The following is a 24,546-nucleotide window of genomic DNA, read 5'->3' as shown; positions in this document are numbered from 1 at the left end:
TGGCTGTCTGTTGTTGCTGGCTGGCTTGATGAACAGTAGTGGAGCCCAGAGGTGAGCAAACCAATCAGAAACACTCGAGCAATCCTGTGATGGTACAAAGACAAAGGAAGCCAAGTCGCAATGCCTAATAACCTCTCGTTGGTAATAATTTCCTCAGTTAGTTCAGTCACAGGTCGGCCATTTTCCTCTGCTCAGGGTTGGAAGCTCAAATACTGGTTTAAAGTTGTACTACCATACTATAGGCTGTAAGTCTCTGATAATCCATATTATATCATGGCCAAGTAATTATCTTTAAAAGCAACTGGATAATAAAAATCCAGAGGGGCATCGAGACATATCTCAAGGTAAAACACAATTGATAACTAGGGTTGTCACCTTCCATGCAGAAAAATAAAGTAGCGGGCGCCCCGCTCCTCGTGGCCAGATATGAAATCTAACGTAATCAATCAGAAAATCATAGAGGAGATTAAAACCTTGTCATTACCGTGTTAGCTAGGAACTTACACCTCTGTTCTATTTCATTGCTCAACACTATTAAAGGGTAACATAAACTGTCTTAACTTAACATAACTTAGCAAGGAAGTAAATGTCTAGCTAAGGTTATGTTGGCTAGAAATGTATGCCTTTCCTAATTGTGTTGTGTAACAATACCAAAAGGTAACTTAAGCCTGCAGCCACTTCCTAGCTAACAGTAATATATGCCAGTAAGTGGCTCAATACTAACGTTAGTTGTTATCTGATAGTGGGTAATGGCTTATTTAATATTTTGTTTGACCTTGAAATATGGCCAGATATTATTTTGTCTTTTTAATTTCTCATCAACCAAGAAGCAGTGTAATGATACTGATTTGTCAGATCCCCCAACTGTCCGGATGAGCTACATCACTTCATTTAAATTACTTAATTCATTTACTGCATTTAAAGTGGTATTACTCAATTTTCATTAATTTATTACCCGTCAAAATGAGCGACCCTCTCTTTCAATATGAGCTACGTTACCTGTCAAAATGACCTACCTTACATTTGATTACATTTAAAGTGATATCACTCAATTTTCATCTATTTTCTACTAGTCAAAATAAGCTACCCTGGTTGTCAATATGAGCTACCCTAACTGTCAGTATGAGCTACCTTACTTTGATTCATTTAAAGTGGTGTAACTAAATTTTCATCTATTTTCTACTTGTCAAAATCAGCTACCCTCCTTGTCCATATGATCTACCCTTTCTGTCAATATAGCTACCTCCCTTTAAATACATTTAAAGTGATATTACTCAATTTATTTTCATCTATTTTCTTCCTGTAAAAATGCGCTGGCCTCCTTGTCAATATGAGCTGATGAGCTGGTGGGTCCTATGGTTAGACCAGTTGAGAACCAACTGCCCGGCAAATTAAAGTCCAATATTCACTCTTTTAGCTCTGTCTGCATCTCCGTTCAACTCAGCTCAACTGAGAAGTTATGTGAATGAAGAAAGAGGCAAAAGTACACTAACTTCATGAAAGAGCACGTAGCTCAAACTTTGATGCTGTTTAGGGGAAAAAAAAACATTTGTAATTTGAGTACAATAGTAAAAAAACAAATAACCTTCCTTAAAGTAATAAAGTGAATTTGTATGTCACATACCAAAACCAGCTTTACTGAGTGCTTTACACAAACACGTGTAACATGATGTTAAAATACACGGTAACAAACATGAAGACATGAGGAAAAGAGAAAGAATTACAAAATAAAGGATTCTACTGTGGCGTATATGTCGGTAAATTTTTTTTAAAATATTGTTAGTTTTGGCACCAATTAACTATAATGTAAGAAATGACTTGGAATATTTGGAGATATACCAGACATACTTCCATCTAGTGGTTGTAGCTGGTATGAGGAATCTAAATATCAGTCGAGGATACAAAAATATTTATGTCCAAAAGGGGTCAAATATTGGTTAATTTAGATTATTTGTGTCACATTGCTGTCATATATTTAACAGTAATGATATCTTGTTTTTTTTATTAATCTATTAAAATGTATTATCAAAATAATTCAAACACGACTCTTGAACAGTTTCTTTCCCAAAGCCATACAATCGCTGAACAAACACACACAGTGACTCTGCAACCCACATTAAAAACTTAAAACTTTATGACATTTTATTCATTAATTAATTTTATTTATTTATTGATTTATAATTATTAATAATATTAATTAATCTGTGCAATATATGTAATATTCTTGTGCAATAGGGTCTGGCAATTTACATCAGTGAACTTTACCTGCCTTGTTTAATTGTCTTCTTGTCTTATGGATTTATGACTGGTGTGGTCGTGGTATAGGAATGATTGTGTGTATGTATTTTTAAGCACCGCTTGTAGGGTCACTCGCAATTAGTTGTATTCTGTATATAATGACAAAAAAGGCTTCATATCTTATTTTTGAGAGCAGGTTTACAAAAACCAGATTTTTGTCCCATACATACATCACTCTTATTGTTAATAAAGAGCTCTTACATGATTTACACTGAATTAAAAAGTACTTCCTGGTTTGAGGTCATTGTATTTCTGCTGCTGGTTTGCGCATTTAACCTTCAAGATAAAAACTTGACGTTTGCAAGTCATGGACACACACATAATCCTGCAAAACTAGTTTCACTTACAACAAAGTTTCTGAGAGAATGAAACCATGAGACGGAGCTGAAGGAAGTTTTATTCTCACCATGATGTTCTTCAGTGTTTCCCTTTTCTTCCCCTCTTTTCTTAAAAATAATGCAAATAATGCAGTTTTTACTGCACTACATATGTTTAATAACTTTAGTCACATTACAGATCAGATAAATAATTTAAAACAATCACCGAATATGTTATGATATATTGTTGCAGCTTAAGATAATGTACTTATTTACAAGCAAAGAGATGTACAAATTGATGCATCAATAATTTTAATCCAATAACACAACATACTGAAAAGGTAATTGATACTTGATACTACTGCCTTAGTTCATGCTCCTTGCTTATCTCCCAGTCATATAAGAACCTGACTTAACCTGTGATAGTTTTGCATATGGCAGTGAATGAGGAAGTGATGATGAATCATGTGCTATGTGTTCTATAACAGTCAGTGTCTTGTCCTCTAAATACAGAGAGACAGGGCATAATCTGGTATTCTCTCATCATATATTGTATACAATATACTGATCTTAAAATCCATCAAATGCTTTGTGTGTTTATTCATGAGTTCTGACTGTTGTCTGCATATTTCCACCACAGCTCCAGCTTTGGGACTTCAGTGGAGTATTGTGCTGTGAGGACACACGAGAGAAAAAGAGGGAGAGACAGAGGAAAGAAGATGGGTTTTCTTACCTCAGAGACAAGATTGAAGAAGAAAGATGCTGAGCAGAAAAAGATCTGTTTTAATCTCAGCTGACCGGGACAGAGAAGAAAGGAGGTGCAGAGAAGACAAGAGGACTTGCCTGAAGAGAGCTAAAAGATTAACAGAGAGAGACAGAGAGAGAGAGAGAGAGAGAGTGGGAGTGGACAGACCGAGATGTATAAGGAAGACGAAACAAAAAACTAAATACAGAGAGGGTTGACAAAGAGCAGATAGCCGGTGAGTGTTCAGCAAAGACAGAGAAAAAGGGACACAGAAACTGAGGGGGTCTAGTGTGAGGTCAGTCTGAGGTGAGATGAGGGGACAGCTCTTGAAGTCACTCTTCCCTCTGTTGCTCACTGTACTGTGTTTGGGGAGCCTGCTGACGACTCTCACCTGGTACATGTTTGACAGCAAGTAAGTGTGGAACTACATACACACAGACACACACACACACACACACACACACACACACACACACACACACACACACACACACACACACACACCCACACACACACCCACACACACATTTACAATCTCTACATTACAGTTGGGCAAGTTTTAGTGTTATAGCAGATGTATGGATGACAAAAGTTGCAGGAGATGCAAAGTTGATTTAGCACTCCGTTTTCCTTTTTTCTGCTCCAGGTATGCGTGAATATATCTCATAGGGCACCACAATACTAAGCTTGGTTATTGGTAATTTTATGGCAGATTTATGGAAGACAAAAGTTGCAGGAGATCTAGATTTGGGGGTTTTGTCCACTTCTTTCTCGTTGCTAGATGGCCTTGGAAGATGCGTTAGTTTTCCTTTTTTACTGCTCCAGGTATGTGTAATTATATCTCATAGGGCACCACAATACTAAGCTTTGTTAAAGACTGAAGATACGAGCATAAAAAATAGAAATTTAATTTGGAGAAACATCACTTTTTCATTTTCAAAGAACACGTTTTAAAAGGTTTATACTCACTTTTATGTGTTAATGTGCCATGGTATCGGCATAAGTCAAAGTATCACAATGTCTTTTGCAGTCAGTTATAAGTCACACAGTCATTGAAAAAGTCTGATACAGCATACAAACTGGCACACAACCTATAGTGCTAATAAATGTCATAAGTCAGATAGCAAAGGTCTCTGCTGGTGAGTTTGTACACTGGTTGTTTATTCACAGTTTATGAAGCTGAAACTAAGTGCTGTTCTGCCCCCCGTCAGTGACTTCACTGACAGGTGTAATTAAAGAACTGTATGGATGTTTGTGCAAGATGGTGGTAGTGCAAATGTTTGACAGTATAGAATTAAAAACAGTGCAATGTAAACATACAGTATGTATTCCAGTGTGTGTTAATGTAGCGCATAATTCTGAATTAAGACTTAACATGAATGTGATGTTAATTGAGGATGAGAGTCCATGTCATGTCGTGGGATGGGGTGGGGCCGGGGCCTTGTTGACGAGGCTGGCAGCAGAGGGGAAGAAACTGTTCCGTGACGTGTCGTGATGTTTTGGTCCTGATGGACCACAACCTCTTGCTGGAGGGGAGGGTCTCAAAGAGACTGGGACTGGGGTGAGAGGGATGGGCCACAATCTTACCTGCATGCCTCAGGGTCCTGGAAGTGTACAGGTCCTAGAGAGATGGCAGATTGCAGCCAATCACCCTCTCCGCAGAGCGGATGATATGCTGCAGCCCGCCCTTTACCTTGGCAGTGACAGCAGCGTACCAGATGGTGATGGAGCAGGTGAGGATGGACTCAATGATGGCGGTGTAGATGTGCCATCATTGTCTTTGGCAAGTTAAACTTCTTCAGCTGCCGCAGAAAGTACATCCTCTGCTGTCCCTTTTAAATGAGGGAGCCGAGGTTCAGCTCCCAGTTGAGGTCCTGGCTGATGATGGTCCCCAGTAAGTGGAAAGACTCCACAGAGAAAACAGTGGAGTCACTGAGGGTGATGGGGCTGGGGGTGGCTGCGTTCCTCCTAAAGTTGTTCTCACCACACCAAGTCACCAGATGGTCAATCTCCCACCTGTAGGTGGACTCATCCCCACCAGAGATAAGTCCAAAGAGGGTGGTGTCATCTGCGAACTTCAGGAACATTTGCAGTGAAACAAACAATACAAAAAATTTTAATCAGGGCCTATTATAACTTTTACATTCAGGGTCCTAGGACTTGGGGGTTATCTTTGTGTTGACTATCTTTGTGAGGAGGGTCTGTCCACAAAGTTACTATTTATAGTGAATGTCTAAATACAGGGTCACTAATTTTGTGCTGCTGCCCTGATTAGATTATCTGTCCCTTGTCTGGCTTCTGCATTTAACACATCTGTCCTGTTTTTTGTTTGTTACACAGCGATGTGGACCCTCGCATACTGGCGCCGCAGAGGAAAAGACCCCCAAAGAAATATGACATCTGCAAAGGCTGCAAGTGAGTGCAAACACTGTCACTGCTTCTCCTTAAGTGACCTTTAGGTTCATGACTTTGTCAGATCAAGGCCTGTCAGCGCTTTACAGAGATTACTCACCTGGTTGTGTATTTGGATGTGTGTATACTGTATGTGTGTAAAAAAACAATAACTAAATTAGCTTGTGCAAATAACATAATTGGAGCTATTGCTGAACCACCGAACCTCTAACTGGTGTGCACATTTAAACACGGATCCAAGAGCCATTTAACCATTTATTGAGCACTGGCAGAAGGATGGAGGTACAGGTGAATGGTGGACGGACTGACAGATGGATGACTTTCTGTACAATAAATGAAAATAAACCAGCGCATTGCAGTGCATATTCAAATTAATATAACATAAATTGACTTACATTATTATGCATCTATTATAATAAACAAGGAATCTATAGGTGTCTTCAGCATTTACACAAGTTTAAAACAAAAAACAGGAGTGGCAGCTTTATTTGTATAAATGATAAGCTCCTCCTACATTCTCCACCCACTCCTGTCTGGAGGGAGCTATAGCCTTGACATTCTTCACAGCCGCCTCTTCAAATGTGTGAATCTGAAGCTTCTTTAGGTGACGGGATCTGTAGGTTCAAGGGTTACTAACTCTTCTACTAACTCTTCCATCCTTTCTTGGCATCACTTACACTTTTCCCACAGGCCATAAACCCCTCAGCAGTTGGGGTGTCCTGTGTTCCAGTTAGGGATGTAGGTCCTTGGAGTGCCCAACCAAGCTTAGTTGTCCCCTCTTTGAACCGAATGGGAGACTTGTTCAACAGGTGTGATGAGCTGAGGACTATCAGTGCCGATTAGGATCTGAGGCTGTATATTAGAAATGGCATCCAGAGGCACGTTGGGAAATAGCGACAGTGTTGCTGGAGCCTCTTGATAGTATAGGCCTGCGTTACCAGTGAGAGTTTATTGGATGTAAATGCCCCTTCTATTGGATATGTTCTTTTTGGTTTGATGCTGCAGCAATTTTTAGGGTGACTGACCAACGTTACATGGTCTTTGTCTCTTGCCTTATTGTTTGAAGTGTAAGTTTCTTGCCCGCCCCGTCAAGACCAAGGCACTCGTCTGCTGAAGGCAGTAACATGTGCTCTAAGCCATCATCAAGGATTGCATAGGTCTCAAGTGTATAATGCTCACTACTCAGCTTGACTTTGACAACCCTAAGTAAGACTTTGGGAGACTTACTTTGAGGATTCATGTATAATACTGAATTTGCTTAACAGCGATGCTGATGTGCAAGCACGTTCTGCCGCCCCTCCTGGTCCTAGAGACTGTAACATACCCACCATGTATCTCATTCTAACTGCAAACTTATGGAAATTACCTGCATCACCAGGGGGAACTTTGGGAAAGATGGTTTGTATTTCTGCCAGGGCAAGGTGATGTAGCTGACCATATTGTGTCTCTAAAGCTGCTAGAGCCATTGTATAGGGCCACACCCAGCCCTTATATAACCTATAAGCACGCACCTCTACCCTTCTCCACTAACTCCTGTCTTGAGGAAGCGATTGCCTTGAGATTCTTAACATGTTTTGTGTTACAGGGAGGCCATTGAGAAAGTAATGCAGCGTTACTCTAAAACCTGGGAGAAGCAGGAGGACAATTACTTAAAATTCAGGTAAAAAAATGTTTATTTATTTATAAATCTAGCCATGATGCATGAATTCCCTGTCTCGACTAAGCGATCGTGCCAACTATATTGACCCTGACTGGCAAGGTCAGGCGACCTGGCCTACCTACACCCCTTATAAAGCCGCTTTCCCACTGGTCAAAAAATCCGCTAACACCTGGCTTTTTTGCTTAATGTGAAAGGTTACAATCGGCTCAAATGACTCTGCACTAGACCCGGGTAATTATCGCCTCAGCTCCGATCGGCATTGATGGGAACACAAAACCCGGGTCAACACGCTAATCTCCTACCCTTCTCCGGCGCGATGCTATGCTCTGTCCGTAACTTCTGCGACTCCTCGTCATCTCAGCCTCAAATTCCGCCTGTCTCCGTCCAAGAAGCCCTCGAACATCGTTCCAAATTTGTCGGCGCAGAGTTTGATACATAGACTGAATGAGTAATAGATACAATAAAGACCTAACCACCGTAACATCTTCACTGTTTACTAACCCTGTTTCTGGCACGTTTGTGACGTCAGATGGTGATGCAGCAGAAAAAAGACCGGCAGGAGTGTACTCCACTGGCAATGAGAACAGAGACAGTTTATAAGTGGGTCTTCTCGGGTCTAAAAAACCAGCAGCGACATGCTAAATTTAAATTGGAAAGGGGTATATGTTGGCTGTTCTGCCGAGGACTGGGGCTCCAGCTACCCCAGGTAGTATTTAAAACTGAACTAGGTAGAGCCATGGCCTAACCTGGCAGGGGTCAAAATGTCTTAAGACCCTCTGCACACCACATTTACCTGGATCCTTAAGGAGTACAGAAACATGTAAGTCTATGCTGCCCATGGGGGGGATCAGGAGTAACACCACTCCCTTTTTACCAGTCTTGTATTGCTTCAGCAAGCACGGACCTGGAAAAGGAGCCTGACATGTCCAAGAGGTAGGACCGTTTCAACAAAAAGGGCGCAGACCACAACGCTGCCATACATATGTCCTCCCATGTGTGCACGAACCACTGTGGGGGGGTCTCTTTCACCTGCACATAGACTTGGGAGAAGCACTCGCAAAGCCATCCTGCCAGGCGTTTCTTGGAGAGGGCTTTTCTAGCTACACCATCCCAGAAACAGACGAAAAGCTGTGCATCTGATGGGGTCTGAGCGTCCAATATATGAACTGGGCAGAGCCATTGCAATTTCGCCTACTTTTATTGTGGCCAGCCTAAGGCACACCTGTACAATAATCATGCTGTCTAATCAGCTTCTTGATATGCCACACCTGTGAGGTGGATGGATTATCTTGGCAAAGGAGAAGTTCTCACTAACACAGATTTCGACAAATTTGTGAACAATATTTGAGAGAAATAGGCCTTTTGCGTACAGTGAAAAAGTCTCATGAAAAATGGGAGCAAAAACAAAAGTGTTGCGTTTATATTTTTGTTCAGTGTAGTTAGCTCTTCTTATTTTGTCAGTCCTAATCGACACTCCTGACGCTCTTGTACATGCTTTAACAAAGTCCTTTCGTTTCCAAAGATCTCAGCTGAGCAGCAAGTGTAATGGTTTTGACAAGGCCATCATTACCCAGGCTAACACTCCGGTGGGACATAAGATTGTGTACGATGGGGAGAAGAGGACCCTTGAGGTAACCCCAGAGATTTTCAGCACATTTGCAAAGGTCTGTAGTGTGTCACTCATGAATATTACCTCAACATCTGCTGAGATGTTTTCACTGTTTTGCCATAACATAATGTGTCTATTCTTACTACCATACTTATTATTTTTATTTATCAACTGCTGCACCAAGGGAGATGCAAACACGCTGCATGATTTCCTTATTATGTCCCTCTCCATCTCGTCCTACACAACAGTCATGTCAGTTTTCCCTACTGTGTGGGTGGCACTGGCCAGCATGCCAGTTGGAAGGGTTTCTCAACAACAACCCGAATCCAGTGCAAGCAGCCTGTTGTCTTGCCGCAATCCAACTTGGTTCTAGAGGAGATGGTCTAAAACTCAGCAATGGGATTGACCAATCTCTTTTTGCAGCCAAGAGAAACTTCACAAGTCAGTGTTTACATCAGTCAATCCTAAATCGTCCAAAACTGAGTGTAGTGGACCAGATTGACCGCATACTTTCCTCGGCAAAGGATAGTCAGGCAGGGAGGAGACCTGCGTGGTTAGGCTTTGGTTTGCTCAGCATCAGGAAGGACTGGATGTTGACAGCTGCCCGTTTTGCTACATGCAGGGCTGGCAGTCACTGGCGACCTCAAGATTGCTGAAAATCTCCACTGACACACAGGAATATACATCAGCAAGTTTAGCGTTTCATTTCAGTGTTACCAGCTTGTCAGAAGGATTTACAGCTTTCATTATGCCATCTACAATTAACATACATCTCACAATATTATGACCATAAATTGCTAACAGAAACTATTGCCTTTTACAATGAATACACACATTAACACTTACTTGTGGTCGGTCATGAACGCACACAAACTGTTAAACTGAAACATAGCTTCCGTTAAACGTCCAACTTTACCAAAAAACAAACTGCCACTCTTGAGCCAGTGCAAGCCGTGCGCAAAACGGGTCCAACGTCACTGTCCACCTGTCCTCCTGCCACCTGAGCCTTTTGCACACTATTCATAGTATTCCATTGCAGACATCTAGGTGAACACTGAATACAACGGTTGACATGACAACGTCGTCATATGCCTCCCACAATTTAAACTACAACTAAGGTTCCATTCCACTACAGTACATTAAAATCAACTCCGGACCAAAAACCGATGGAGCAAACATGGGAAAGTGTGTCCATTCTTAATGAAAATCTTTGTTGTCGCCGTCTACATCTCTTTTTAGAGTGTGCCAAGGGAAATTACTTTTTCACTCACCTAGAGTTATTTCTCCGGCTGTGTGTGTAGATTCGAGTAGCAACCGTGTAACACGCATCGAAATGCTGCAGATTTGATTGGCTGAGTAGCATCACGTGACACTGATTTTGGCGCATGCATTGACCTGTGAGTTTCCTAGGTCAGTACCGAGGCTAGAAATGTTAACATTTTAATTCTTAGACAATATTTAATCACTCTTTACGATTGGATTGCCCCGGATGGCAGGTTAACAAAGGGGATGCTTTTTGGTCAACAAGGGGGATGGCATCCCCCCTCATCCCACTACAAATTGCCTACTGGTGCTACATAAATTCTAATAATCAGGCACAGTGATCACTGTGCAGACCATAACCATTAACTCTAACAAAGATAACATTCTCTCTTTTGGCAGTACATACTAGATTTCACACTGATGACACTGCCCTGCTGTCACTTGTCCAGGGCTCAGAATCGGGTCATAGCATTGTCTGATCAGCCTTTGGTCAATGGTACGATGACTACTATCTTGACCTTAATGTGAGAAAAACAGAAAACATCCTCTATTTTGGAGGTAGATACTGCAGGGATTTCCAAGAGTGAGTCAAGTGATGCGGAAACATTTGCAAATGAGATCCAGCACTACATTTCCCATAGAGAGTACATTGTCATCGGTATTAGTGATTGTTTAGTAATACTTTTTCCATTGGTGGTGATTCCAGAAGCATCCTTTCTCACATAAAACATGGGACACGTGTGCTGTTGTTGGGAACGGAGGGATCCTGACTGACAGCGGCTGTGGAGAGAAGATTGATTCAGCTCAGTTTGTCATCAGGTGAGAGAGGTGGTTTACTGAGAGACTGATGAACATGTTAACCAACAGAAATCAATTAATGTCTAGTGAAATTTTTGTTTCTTCAGGTGCAACCTACCCCCTTTGGAAAATGGTTATGAGAAGCATGTGGGCGTTAAGACCGACCTTGTGACAGCAAACCCAAGCATCCTCATAAAAAAGTGACTGACAGGTTTAATCTTGCCGCACTGTCACTTTAAATGTTATTTTGTTGCTGTTGTTGCTTCACATCTGCTGTTTATTTACAGGTACGGGTCTCTGATAGGGCGTCGCCGTCAGTTTGTGGAGGATCTGCGTATTTACGGCAACTCCCTGATGCTCCTTCCAGCCTTCTCCTATGGCGACAACACTCCTGTGTGCCTGCGGGCCGCTTACACCATGGAGGACTTTGGAAGCCCCACACGGACAGTCTTCTTCAACCCTGAGTACCTTGACAACCTGGATGTCTTCTGGCATGACCAAGGCCTGGGAGCAGTGCGCCTCAGCACCGGCATCATGATGGCTAGTCTGGCGCTGGAATTCTGCAGCAACGTGCATCTATACGGATTCTGGCCCTTCAGTAATCACCCCCATGAACTCTACACCCTTACAAACCACTACTACGATGACATAAAAGCTAAAAATAATTTCCATGCCATGCCGGCTGAGTTCGACCTATTGTTGCGGCTGCACAGTCAGGGAGTGCTAAAGCTTCACTTGGGAGATTGTCGCCCTAGAAAAAACTAGACCCTGGGACAGCTGACAGAACAGAAGAAAAGTGCCTTTTTTAAGCCAGTCTCATGAAGAGAAATCTAACATAACTGCACCTATTATTTTCTTCTCCTCCATGTTATTAAACCAGTCATCAACCATTTGGGTCAATGCAGTGGCAGTTGAATATTTTCTTCTGTATGCATGTTGGAAGTTAGTGATTAAATTATTACTGAAAAAGTAAGACTGAATCTGTTCATAAACAATTTATTCCATTATCTTACCAAGAATTGGAAGTAGACTTGTTGGTCGACTATTGGATTCAGATAACTGCATTTTTGCATTTTTCGGTATTGGTATTACTTTAGATATTTTCCAAGCATGCAGACATACATTTTCATTGAAACATTGATTAATAATATGTGCAATCATAGGAGCAATTATTGAGGCTATGGGCTTAAGCAGCCTGCAATCAAGATTGTCAGCCCCAGGTGGTTTATTTTTACAAGTCATCAAAAGTAGTTCAACTTTAGCGACACTCACTTTCTTAAATTCAAAGTTACATGTTTTACCTTTCATGACCTTATCTATTAATATATATGACAGATCTGCATGCTTAGGCTGTATAGCACCTTTTAATTAGTCTACTTTGGTTATGAAATAACTATTTAGGCGATTAGCTATGTCTATTGGTTTGGTGAAAAATTCACCTCCACTTTCCATATAAGATGGGGTAGATTTTGAGTTTCCTCTTAATAATTTGTTCAAAGTGTTCCATAACTGCTTACTATTATTTTTAACTTCCTGTAATCTATTTTCATAATACATTTTCTTTTTATTCTTATTTAATTTAGTGACAAAATTTCTTAGTTTGCAGTATATTTGCCAATCCGATTTAAAATTAGATGAAATTGCTGTTAGTTTAGCTTGATTTCTTTCTGCCATAAGTTCCTTTAATTCTTTATCCAACCATGGGCAGTTACAGTGAACTTTTTTATTGGTGCATGATAGTCTACAATTTTCATTCAAATTTGATCAAAAACTTGAAATGCCTCCTCAGGATCCTTTTGTATTAATACCTTTGACCAATCAGCATTATTCACCTCATCCTCATAGCTGGACTGATTAAAAGTCCTAAATGATCTTTTCATTATTACTTTTGGACCAGACTTAGGGACTTTTGTTTTCCTTACAATAGCAATAGGATTATGGTCACTACAGCCTATTGGCTCAGATATAGAGTTTGAGCAGAACTGGTCTATTTATAAAAATGTGGTCAATACAGGTAGCTACTTGGGTACCATCACCTCTTAAACAAATCCTTGTTGGTTTATTAATTACCTGTGATGGCCCACAAGCTGCAGCTGCACTTATTAGTTTCATTTTCATTGGACAGAGAGAGGAATTCCAGTCAATATTAAGATCACCCAAAAAGTATATTTCACAAAGTGTATCTAAATACCAAGTATTAGCACTAGGAAGTCTGTAACAACATCCTATTAATATTGGCTTAAGATGTTTCAAACTAACTTGTAGCCATAGTACTTCTATATCAGAATACATTAAATCAGGCAGAACTTTAACAGGTATGTGATTTTGAATATAAAGGGCAACCCCTCCGCCATGTGCATAAATAATATATCCGTGTATTGTGAGGGATGTATCCTCAAATGTAGAATCCAAATGCGTTTAAGATACTGCTAATATGTGTAAATTGTTTGATAAAAGTAATTCAGTTACTTAATTTAAATTATTCCTGATACTACATATATTTATATGGGCAATTTTAAGACCTCTTAGGCAGTTTGTATGACATTAAAGTTTAAGGTCTCTTTATCCATTTTGATATATTCAGTGCTCTCAACTATTCCAGGCGAGCCAACTGGCGTCTCCTTCCCTGGTTTTTAGGCATCGGATTAATTCCAGATTCGTTTCCACTTAATTAATGCTTTAAAGTAAAACTCCCGAAAGGTCCATACGATCTACGACCAGCTTAGTTTAAGTAATAAATAATTATTTTAGGAGCTCAGCGTCCCACACATTCACGTGCTCAGTCACTCACTCCCTACAACCGGACATGACGTAATAAAGTTAATTTGTATGTCACATACCAAAACCAGCTTTACTGAGTGCTTTACACAAACACGTGTAACATGATGTTAAAATACACGGTAATGCAAGAACAAACATGAAGACATGAGGAAAAGAGAAAGAATTACAAAATAAAGGATTCTACTGTGGCGTACATACAGTGTTGTAGATATGTTGGTAAAAAAATTATGTTTGAAAACATTTTAAAGTATTGTTAGTTTTGGCACCAATTAACTATAATGTAAGAAATAACTTGGAATATTTGGAGATATACCAGACATACTGTGTCAAAGGTTTGCTTCCATCTAGTGGTTGACGCTGGTATGAGGAATCTAAATATCACTCGAGGATACAAAAATATTTATGTCCAAAAGGGGTCAAATATTGGTTAATTAAGATTATTTGTGTCACATTGCTGTCATATATTTAACAGTAAAAAATCTTCTATATATATATACATATCTCAAATTAATTAAAAAACGACTCTTGAACAGTTTCTTTCCCAAAGCCATACAATCTCTGAACAAACACACACAGTGACTCTGCAACCCGCATTAAAAACTTAAAACTTTATGACATTTTATTCATTAATTAATTACATTTATTTATTAATTAATAATTATTAATAATATAATCAATCTGTGCAATATATGTAATATTCTTGTGCAATAGGGTCTGGCAATTTACATCAGCGAACTTTACCTGCCTTGTTTTATTGTCTTCTTGTCTTATGGATTTATGACTGGTGTGTGTCGTGGTATAGGAATGATTGTGTGTATGTATTTTTAAGCACCGCTTGTTGGGTCACTCGCAATTAGTTGTATTCTGTATATAATGACAAAAAAGGCTTCATATCTTATTTTTGAGAGTAGGTTTACAAAAACCAGATTTTTGTCCCATACATACATCACTCTTATTGTTAATAAAGAGCTCTTACATGATTTACACTGAATTAAAAACTGCAAAACTAGTTTCTGCTAGTGCTGTGAGGACACATGAGAGAAACAGAGGGAGCGACAGAGGATAGAAGATGGGTTTTCTTACCTCAAAGACAAGATTGAAGAAGAAAGATTCTGAGCAGAAAAAGATCGGTTTTAATGTCAGCTGACCGGGACAGAGAAGAAAGTAAGAGGTGCAGAGAAGACAAGAGGACTTGCCTGAAGAGAGCCAAAAGATTAACAGAGATGGAGAGAGAGAGAGAGAGAGAGAGAGAGAGAGAGAGAGAGAGTGGGAGTGGACAGACCGAGATGTATAAGGGAGACGAAACAAAAAAACAAATACAGAGAGGGTTGACAAAGAGCAGATAGCCGGTGAGTGTTCAGCAAAGACAGAGAAAAAGGGAGACAGAAACTGAGGGGGTCTAGTGTGAGGTCAGTCTGAGGTGAGATGAGGGGACAGCTCTTGAAGTCACTCTTCCCTCTGTTGCTCACTGTACTGTGTTTGGGGAGCCTGCTGACGACTCTCACCTGGTACATGTTTGACAGCAAGTAAGTGTGGAACTACATACACACAGACACACACACACACACACACACACACACACACGTTTACAATCTCTACGTTCGAGTTGGGCAATTTTAATTTTATGGCAGATTTATGGAAGACAAAAGTTGCAGGAGATCTAGATTTTGGGGTTTTGTCCACTTCTTTCTCATTTTTAAGATGGCCTTGGAAGATGCGTTAGTTTTCCTTTTTTTCTGCTCCAGGTATGTGTAATTATATCTCATAGGGCACCACAATACTAAGCTTTGTTAAAGACTGAAGATACGAGCATAAAAAATAGAAATTTAATTTGGAGAACAACACTTTTTCATTTTAAAAGAACACGTTTTAAAAGGTTTATACTCACTTTTATGTGTTAATGTGCCATGGTATCGGCATAAGTCAAAGTATCACAATGTCTTTTGCAGTCAGTTATAAGTCACACAGTCATTGAAACAGTCTGATACAGCATACACACTGGCACACAACCTATAGTGCTAATAAATGTCATAAGTTAGATAGCAAAGGTCTCTGCTGGTGAGTTTGTACACTGGTTGTTTATTCACAGTTTATGAAGCTGAAACTAAGTGCTGTTCTGCCCCCCGTCAGTGTGACTTCACTGACAGGTGTAATTAAACAACTGTACGGATGTTTGTGCAAGATGGTGGTAGTGCAAATGTTTGACAGTATAGAATTAAGAACAGTGCAATGTAAACATACAGTATGTATTCCAGTGTGCGTTAATGTAGCGCATAAATCTGAATAAAAGACTTAATATGAATGTGATGTTAATTGAGGATGAGAGTCAATGTCATGTCGTGGGGTGGGCCACAATCTTACCTGCATGCCTCAGGGTCCTGGAAGTGTACAGGTCCTAGAGAGATGGCAGATTGCAGCCAATCACCCTCTCCGCAGAGCGGATGATATGCTGCAGCCTTCCCTTTACCTTGGCAGTGACAGCAGCGTACCAGACGGTGATGGAGCAGGTGAGGATGGACTCAATGATGGCGGTGTAGATGTGCACCATCATTGTCTTTGGCAAGTTAAACTTCTTCAGCTGCCACAAAAAGTACATCCTCTGCTGTCCCTTTTAATGAGGGAGCCGATGTTGATGATGGTCCCCAGTAAGTGGAAAGACTCCACAGAGAAAAAAAGTGGAGTCACTGAGGGTGATGGGGCTGGGGGTGGTTGCGTTCCTCCTAAAATCTACAACCATCTCCACTATCTTTAGAGCATTAAGCTCTAAGTTGTTCTCACCACACCAGGTCACCAGATGGACCTGATCTCCAGATCTCCCACCTGTAGGTGGACTCATCCCCACCAGAGATAAGTCCAAAGAGGGTGGTGTCATCTGCAAACTTCAGGAACATTTGCAGTGAAACAAACAATACAAAACATTTTAAACAGGGCCTATTTTAACTTTTACATTCAGGGTCCTAGGACTTGGGGGTTATCTTTGTGTTGACTATCTTTGTGCATCTTTGTGAGGAGGGTCGGTCCACAAAGTTACTATTTATAGTAAATGTCTAAATACAGGGTCCCTAATTTTGTGCTGCTGCCCTGATTAGATTATCTGTCCCTTGTCTGGCTTCTGCATTTAACACATCTGTCCTGTTTTTTGTTTGTTACACAGCGATGTGGACCCTCACATACTGGCGCCGCAGAGGAAAAGACCCCCAAAGAAATATGACATCTGCAAAGGCTGCAAGTGAGTGCAAACACTGTCACTGCTTCTCCTTAAGTGACCTTTAGGTTCATGACTTTGTTAGATCAAGGCCTGTCAGCGCTTTACAGAGATTACTCACCTGGTTGTGTATTTGGATGTGTGTAAAAAAATAAAATAAAAACAATAGCTAAATTAGTTTGTGCAAATAAAATAATTGGAACTATTGCCGAACCACCGAACCTCTAACTGGTGTGCACATTTAAACACGGATCCAAGAGCCATTTAACCATTTATTGAGCACTGGCAGAAGGATGGAGGTACAGGTGAATGGTGGACGGACTGACAGATTGACACCAGCGCATTGCAGTGCATATTCAAATTAATATAACATGAATTGACTTACATTATTATGCATCTATTATAATAACAAGGAATCTATAGGTGTCTTCAGCATTTACACACGTTTAAAACAAAAAACAGGAGTGGCAGCTTTATTTGTATAAACGATAAGCTCCTCCTACATTCTCCACCCACTCCTGTCTGGAGGGAGCTATAGCCTTGACATTCTTCACAGCCGCCTCTTCAAATGTGTGAATCTGAAGCTTCTTTAGGTGACAGGATCTGTAGGTTCAAGGGTTACTAACTCTTCTACTAACTCTTCCATCCTTGCTTGGCATCACTTACACTTTTCCCACAGGCCGTAAACCCCTCAGCAGTTGGGGTGTCCTGTGTTCCAGTTAGGGATGTAGGCCCTTGGAGTGCCCAACCAAGCTTAGTTGTCCCCTCTTTGAACCGAACGGCAGACTTGTTCAACGGGTGTGATGAGGTGAGGACTATCAGTGCCGATTAGGATCTGAGGCTGTATATTAGAAATGGCATCCAGAGGCACGTTGGGAAATAGCGACAGTGTTGCTGGAGCCTCTTGATAGTATAGGCCTGCGTTACCAGTGAGAGTTTATTGGATGTAAATGCCCCTTCTATTGGATATGTTCTTTTTGGTTTGATGCTGCAACTATTTTTAGGGTGACTGACCGACGTTACATGGTCTTTGTCTCTTGCCTTATTGTTTGAAGTGTAAGTTTCTTGTCCGCCCCGTCAAGACCAAGACACTCGTCTGCTGAAGGCAGTAACATGTGCTCTAAGCCATCATCAAGGATTGCATAGGTCCCAGGTGTATAATGCTCACTACTCCGCTTGACTTTGACAACCCTAAGTAAGACTTTGGGAAACTTACTTTGAGGATTCATGTATAATACTGAATTTGCTTAACAGACGTTGCAGATATGATGTGCAAGCACGTTCTGCCGCCCCTTCTGGTCCTAGAGACTGTAACATACCCACCATGTATCTCATTCTAACTGCAAACTTATGGAAATTACCTGCATTACCAGGGGGAACTTTGGGAAAGATGGTTTGTATTTCTGCCAGGGCAAGGTGATGTAGCTGACCATATTGTGTCTCTAAAGCTGCTAGAGCCATGGTATAGGGCCACACCCAGCCCTTATATAACCTATAAGCACCTCTACCCTTCTCCACCAACTCCTGTCTTAAGGAAGCGATTGCCTTGAGATTTTTAACATGTTTTGTGTTACAGGGAGGCCATTGAGAAAGTAATGCAGCGTTACTCTAAAACCTGGGAGAAGCAGGAGGACAATTACTTAAAATTCAGGTAAATTTTTTTAAATTTATTTATAAATCTAGCCGTGATGCATGAATTCCCTGTCTCGACTAAGCGATTGTGCCAACCACATTGACTCTGACTGGCAAGGTCAGGCGACCTGGCCTACATGCACCCCTTATAACGACGCTTTCCCACTGGTCAAAAAACCCGCTAACACCCGGCTTTTTTGCTTAATGTGAAAGGTTACAATCGTCTCCAATGACTCTGCAGTAGACCCGGGTAATTATCGCCTCAGCTCCGATCGGCATTGATGGGAACACAAAACTTAGATCAACACGCTAATCTCCTACCCTTCTCCGGCGCGATGCTATGCTCTGTCCGTAACTTCTGTGACTCCTCGTCACCTTAGCTACAAATTCCGCCTGTCTCCGTCTAAGAAGCCCTCGAACATCGTTCCAAATTTGTCGGAGCCGAGTTTGATAAATAGACTGAATGAGTAATAGATACAATAAAGACCTAACCACCGTAACATCTTCACTGTTTACTAACCCTGTTTCTGGCACGTTTGTGACATCAGATGGTGATGCAGCAGAAAAGAGACCGGCAGGAGTGTACTCCACTGGCAATGGGAACAGAGACAGTTTATAAGTGGGTCTTCTAAGGTCTAAAAAACCAGCAGCGACATGCTAAATTTAAATTGTAAAGGGGTATCTGTTTGCTGTACTGCCGAGGACATAGGCCCCAGCTACCCCAGGTAGTATTTACACCTGAACTAGGTAGAGCCATGGCCTAACCTGGCAGGGGTCAAAATGTCTTAAGACCCTCTGCACACCACATTTACCTGGATCCTTAAGGAGTACAGAAACATATAAGTCTATGCTGCCCATGGGGGGGGGTCAGGAGTAACACCACTCTCTTTTTACCAGTCTTGTATTGCTTCAGCAAGCACAGACCTGGAAAAGGAGCCTGACATGTCCAAGAGGTAGGACCGTTTCAACAAAAAGGGCGCAGACCACAACGCTGCCATGCATATGTCCTCGACACACACTGCTTTAAAAAGGGTAATTGACACTGTTATGTGATGTGAGCACGAACCACTGTGGAGGGGTCTCTTTCACCTGCACATAGACATGGGAGAAGCACTCACAAAGCCATCCTGCCAGGCGTTTCTTGGAGAGGGCTTTTCTAGCTACACCATCCCAGAAACAGACGAAAAGCTGTGCATCTGATGGGGTCTGAGCTTCCAATATATGAACTGGGCAGAGCCATTGCAATTTCGCCTCCTTGGTCCTTGCATGGGGAGGAGGGCAAAAAGCATCCAGCTGTAGGACCCTTGACCTGAAGGAGCTCCTTAAGTTCTTGGGAAGGAAGGAGGGGTTTGGTCTGAAGGTGGCACCGCTACAGTCACCCCAAAATTAGCAAGAAGCTTAGGTGCACCGAGACAGCTGTTCTCTCTCTTTGCGGCCTCCAGGGGCTATGCAACCCCCCCTCCCACCATCATCTCCATGCACAATGCAACACCCCCCCAACCACCACTACCACCACCATCCCCATGGACAATACAACCCCCTCCCCCATACCATCTCCAAAGACTAGGTGAGCAGAGAGCTGAAGAGACTAGGTCACAGAAAAGCTGCTGGCCCAGACGAGGTGTGTCCAAGGATGCTCAAGGCCTGTTCTGCTGAACTGGGGGAGCCCCTTCAGTGTATGTTCGACCTAAGCTTGCTCTTGGGGAGTGTCCCAGTGTCGCATCCCTGTCCCCACAAAGAAACACCCTACTGAGCCAGTTGCATTTACATCACACATGATGGAGATCATGGAACTTCACCCGAAGGAACCATGACTACTCTTGCTCTCTTGGGTATTTTATGCTGTTCTTATATGAAATAAGCTTTTAATTTATAAGCTATACAAACTGCCAATCTAGTTAGCTCTTCTTCTTTTGTCAGTCCTAATGGACACTCCTGACGCTCTTGTACATGCTTTAACAAAGTCCCTACGTTTCCAAAGGTCTCAGCTGAGCAGCAAGTGCAATGGTTTTGACAAGGCCATCATTACCCAGGCTAACACTCCAGTGGGACATAAGATTGTGTACGATGGGGAGAAGAGGACCCTTGAGGTGACCCCAGAGATTTTCAGCACATTTGCAAAGGTATGTAGTGTGTCACTCATGAATATTACCTCAACATCTGCTGAGATTTTTTCACTGTTTTGCCATAACATAATGTGTCTGTTCTTACTACCATACTTATTTTTATTTATCAACTGCTGCACCAAGGGAGATGCAATCTTGCTGCATGATTTCCTCATTAACTCCATCTCCTCCATCTCGTCCAATACAACTGTCACGTCAGTTTTCCTACTGTGCGTAGTTGTAGGAAGGGTTTCTCATTAACAACCCGAATCCAGTGCAAGCAGCCTGTTGCCTTGCTGCAATCCAACTTGGTCCTAGAGGAGATGGTCTAAAACTCAGCAATGGGATTGACCAATCTCTTTTTGCAGCCAAGAGAAACTTCACAAGTCAGTGTTTACATCAGTCAATCCTAAATCGTCCAAAACTGAGTGTAGTGGACCAGATTGACCGCATACTTTCCTCGGCAAAGGATAGTCAGGCAGGGAGGAGACCTGCGGGGTTAGGGTTTGGTTTGCTCAGCATCAGGTTGGACTGGATTTTGACAGCTGCACATTTTGCTACATGCTGGGCTGGCAGTCACTGGCGACCTCAAGATTGCTGAAAATCTCCACTGACACACAGGAGTATACATCAGCAAGTTTCGCGTTTCATTTCAGTGTTACCAGCTTGTCAGAAGGATTTACAACTTTCAGAGGCAGCCAGCCGTCATCTCTCAGCAATGCCACTATTGTCCGTACTATGACTGATCTTGGCCATGTTCTCTAACTTGTAGGCTCCAGCATTAGTGTGCTTCCAGCTGACACCACGCTCTCTTGCTGCAGCTTGACCCAGACCAAGTGCTCAGTCATAGGCTCCAGTGTGACAGGCTTTCTTTATTGTCAGTGAAGTCCTCTGTCTCCTCGACCACCTCAGCCATCAAACTCAACAGCTGTTCTTGGGGACCATTTTCAGTGCAAGGTGTGAGGGAGCCAAAGTCCAGCAGACCCCTCTCCATCTTCAGGCGATGGGTCAGATACCTCAGTAGGTTGCTGCCAATGATGAGGTCGTCGCTCTGTCATAACCACACACCTCCACGTCCAGCTGGGCTGCAGGGTTTGTGCCCCTAGTTTTTCGTGGCTACGGTTCTGGGACACTCAACGTGTGATCAGATGCATAGTAGACAAAGCACAGGTGATTTGCCCTGCAGTGGTAATTAATAGTGTGTCCAACATCCCAACATTTTTTCACTGTTTTGCCATAACATAATGTGTCTATTCTTACTACCATACTTATTAATTTTATTTATAACCATGCTCTTTGAAAGGCGCTATGCCAAATAAAATTTTACTATCGAGAAGCCAACAGTTCAGTTGTTCAATGCTAACAGGTCTTTTTGACCATGTTCAACATCTTATTTTAGTGCTTTAGCACGGTATTATTTGCTAATTAGCATAAAACACAGAAAATATTATGAGCTGATGCTGATGTTAGGTGAAAAGTTTAGCGTGTAGTTCTTAAATTGTAAAGTTTTTACAATTCATCCTGAACCAAGTCTCATAGCAATCTATCTTCTCAGTAGTTGAGACATTTTGCTCAAAACCATGACTGTCAACTTCCTAGCAGATTTTAACAAGTTGGAATCCTGGTTCAGACGAAGGGGGCCTTTCTGTGTAGAATTTGCATGTTCTCCCCGTGCACGTGTGGGTACTCCGGCTTCCTCCCACAGTCCAAAGACGTGCTTGTTGGGTTAACTGGTGACTATAAATTGCCCTGATTGTGATTGTGAGGGTGAAAGGTTGTTCTTCTCTATGTGGCAACCCTGTGATTGACTGGCGATCAGTCCAGGGTGTACCTTGCCAGCTGTGATGGGCTCGAACTACCCAAGACCTTGAACATAATAAACTGTATCAATGATGAGGAGATGGACCTGGGAATGGTGAATAAAGGGACCAAATTTCACAGCACTTGTTTTTTAAAGTAATTTCACTAATTACTTGACAAGTATTCGGTCTTAATAACGCCCAACTCTTTCCACAACTTTCTCTTGAAAATTTTGGAAAGTGGAAGTGAGATATTTTATCGAATGTTCACTGTCAAGAAGTGATCATCACGCCACAGTTCAGATCTGAGTATCAAAATTAGTATCAAATTATGAGTTATCCAACCCCTGAAATTTACCAGGGGACATCCAGATTTGAACTTGGGACTTCTTGATCTGCAGTGAAATGCTCTGCCACTGATATGGTTACAACATGGATACAACGCCCGTGTCATGGGATATCTCCTCTAACTAACCAAACAACAGTATAAAAAATATATGCAATTATGGTGCTCCCGGATCTAAAAGTACATTTGGTAAATCATTGAACCGCGGAGCTTCTTCCCTTTTAGTGTATTGACAAAGGTTATCTGTAGTTCACAGGTGCAAAATAGCAGCCAGAAACAGCTGCTACATATTTCTAATAATCAGGCACAGTGATCACTGTGCAAACCATATAACCATAAAGTCGTGCAAAGTTAACATCCTCTCTTTTAAAGGTACACACTACAGGGCTTTGATGTCAAGTGATGCGGAAACATTTGCAAATGAGATCCAGCACTAGATTTCACACAGGGAGGACATTATCATCAGAATAAGTGATTGTTTAGTAATACTTTTTCCATTGGTGGTGATTCCAGGAGCATCCTTTCTCACATAAAACATGGGACACGTGTGCTGTTGTTGGGAACGGAGGGATCCTGACTGACAGCGGCTGTGGAGAGATGATTGATTCAGCTCAGTTTGTCATCAGGTGAGAGAGGTGGTGAACTGAGAGACTGATAAACATGTTAACCAACAGAATTCGATTAATCTCTGGTTTTTACTCATTCAGGTGCAACCTACCCCCTTTGGAAAATGGATACGAGAGGCATGTGGGCGTTAAGACTGACCTTGTAACTGCGAACCCAACAATCCTCATAACTAAGTGAGTGACAGGATCAATCTGACAGCACTGTCACTTTAAATGTTATTTTGTTGCTGTTGTTGCTTCACATCTGCTGTTTATTTTCAGGTATGGGTCTCTGACGGGGCGTCGCCATCAGTTTGTGGAGAATCTGCGTATTTACGGCAACTCCCTGCTGCTCCTTCCAGCCTTCTCCTTTGGCTTCTGCACTCCTGTTTGCCTGCGGGCCGCTTACACCATGGAGGACTTTGGAAAGCCCATGCAGCCAGTGTTCTTCAACCCTGAGTACCTTAAGAGTCTGGCCGGCTTCTGGCGCGATGAAGGCCTGCGTGCAGTGCGTCTCAGCACCGGTATCATCATGGCTAGCCTGGCACTGGAGCTCTGCAGCAACGTGCATCTATACGGATTCTGGCCCTTCAGTAGTCACCCACACGGACTCTACACCCTTACAAACCACTACTACGATGACATAAAAGCTAAAAATAATTTCCATGCCATGCCGGCTGAGTTCGACCTATTGTTGCGGCTGCACAGTCAGGGAGTGCTAAAGCTTCACTTGGGAGATTGTCGCCCTAGAAAAAAGTAGACCCTGGGACAGCTTACAGAACAGTAGAAAAGTGCCTTTTTTAAAGCCAGTCTCTCATGAAGTCTTTTAATTTTTTTTTATATAAAAAAACTTCATGATTTAATAATATAATAATATATTTTATTTAATGAATGGACCCATATTTTTGGCTGATGACACAGATTACATGTGTCCAAGCAAAACAGATACCAAGACATCTACACTAAAACTA

At 41.8% G+C, this 24,546-nt stretch overlaps 2 protein-coding genes across 2 annotated transcripts; both read left to right on the top strand.

The window, feature by feature from the left end:
- Window positions 1-3,671: 3,671 nt before the first annotated feature.
- LOC138604278 (alpha-2,8-sialyltransferase 8F-like) lies at window positions 3,672-11,867 on the top strand. The gene is made up of 7 exons (XM_069676169.1): window positions 3,672-3,772; window positions 5,701-5,775; window positions 7,358-7,432; window positions 8,955-9,096; window positions 11,011-11,123; window positions 11,210-11,302; window positions 11,390-11,867. Exons 1-7 carry the CDS (start codon window positions 3,672-3,674, stop codon window positions 11,865-11,867), a joined length of 1,077 nt encoding a protein of 358 aa, XP_069532270.1.
- Window positions 11,868-15,308: 3,441 nt separating this feature from the next.
- On the top strand, window positions 15,309-24,335 carry LOC138604297 (alpha-2,8-sialyltransferase 8F-like). Its single transcript, XM_069676194.1, has 7 exons — window positions 15,309-15,409; window positions 17,038-17,112; window positions 18,665-18,739; window positions 20,702-20,843; window positions 23,484-23,596; window positions 23,678-23,770; window positions 23,858-24,335. Exons 1-7 carry the CDS (start codon window positions 15,309-15,311, stop codon window positions 24,333-24,335), a joined length of 1,077 nt encoding a protein of 358 aa, XP_069532295.1.
- The last annotated feature ends 211 nt before the right edge of the window (window positions 24,336-24,546 follow it).

This window comes from Semicossyphus pulcher, unplaced genomic scaffold, assembly GCF_022749685.1.
Source record: "Semicossyphus pulcher isolate SPU_LCO1_2020_fin unplaced genomic scaffold, fSemPul1.0.p SCAF_25, whole genome shotgun sequence".
In the NCBI taxonomy this organism is placed as follows: domain Eukaryota; kingdom Metazoa; phylum Chordata; class Actinopteri; order Labriformes; family Labridae; genus Semicossyphus; species Semicossyphus pulcher.
This window is presented reverse-complemented; position numbering and strand designations above follow the sequence as displayed.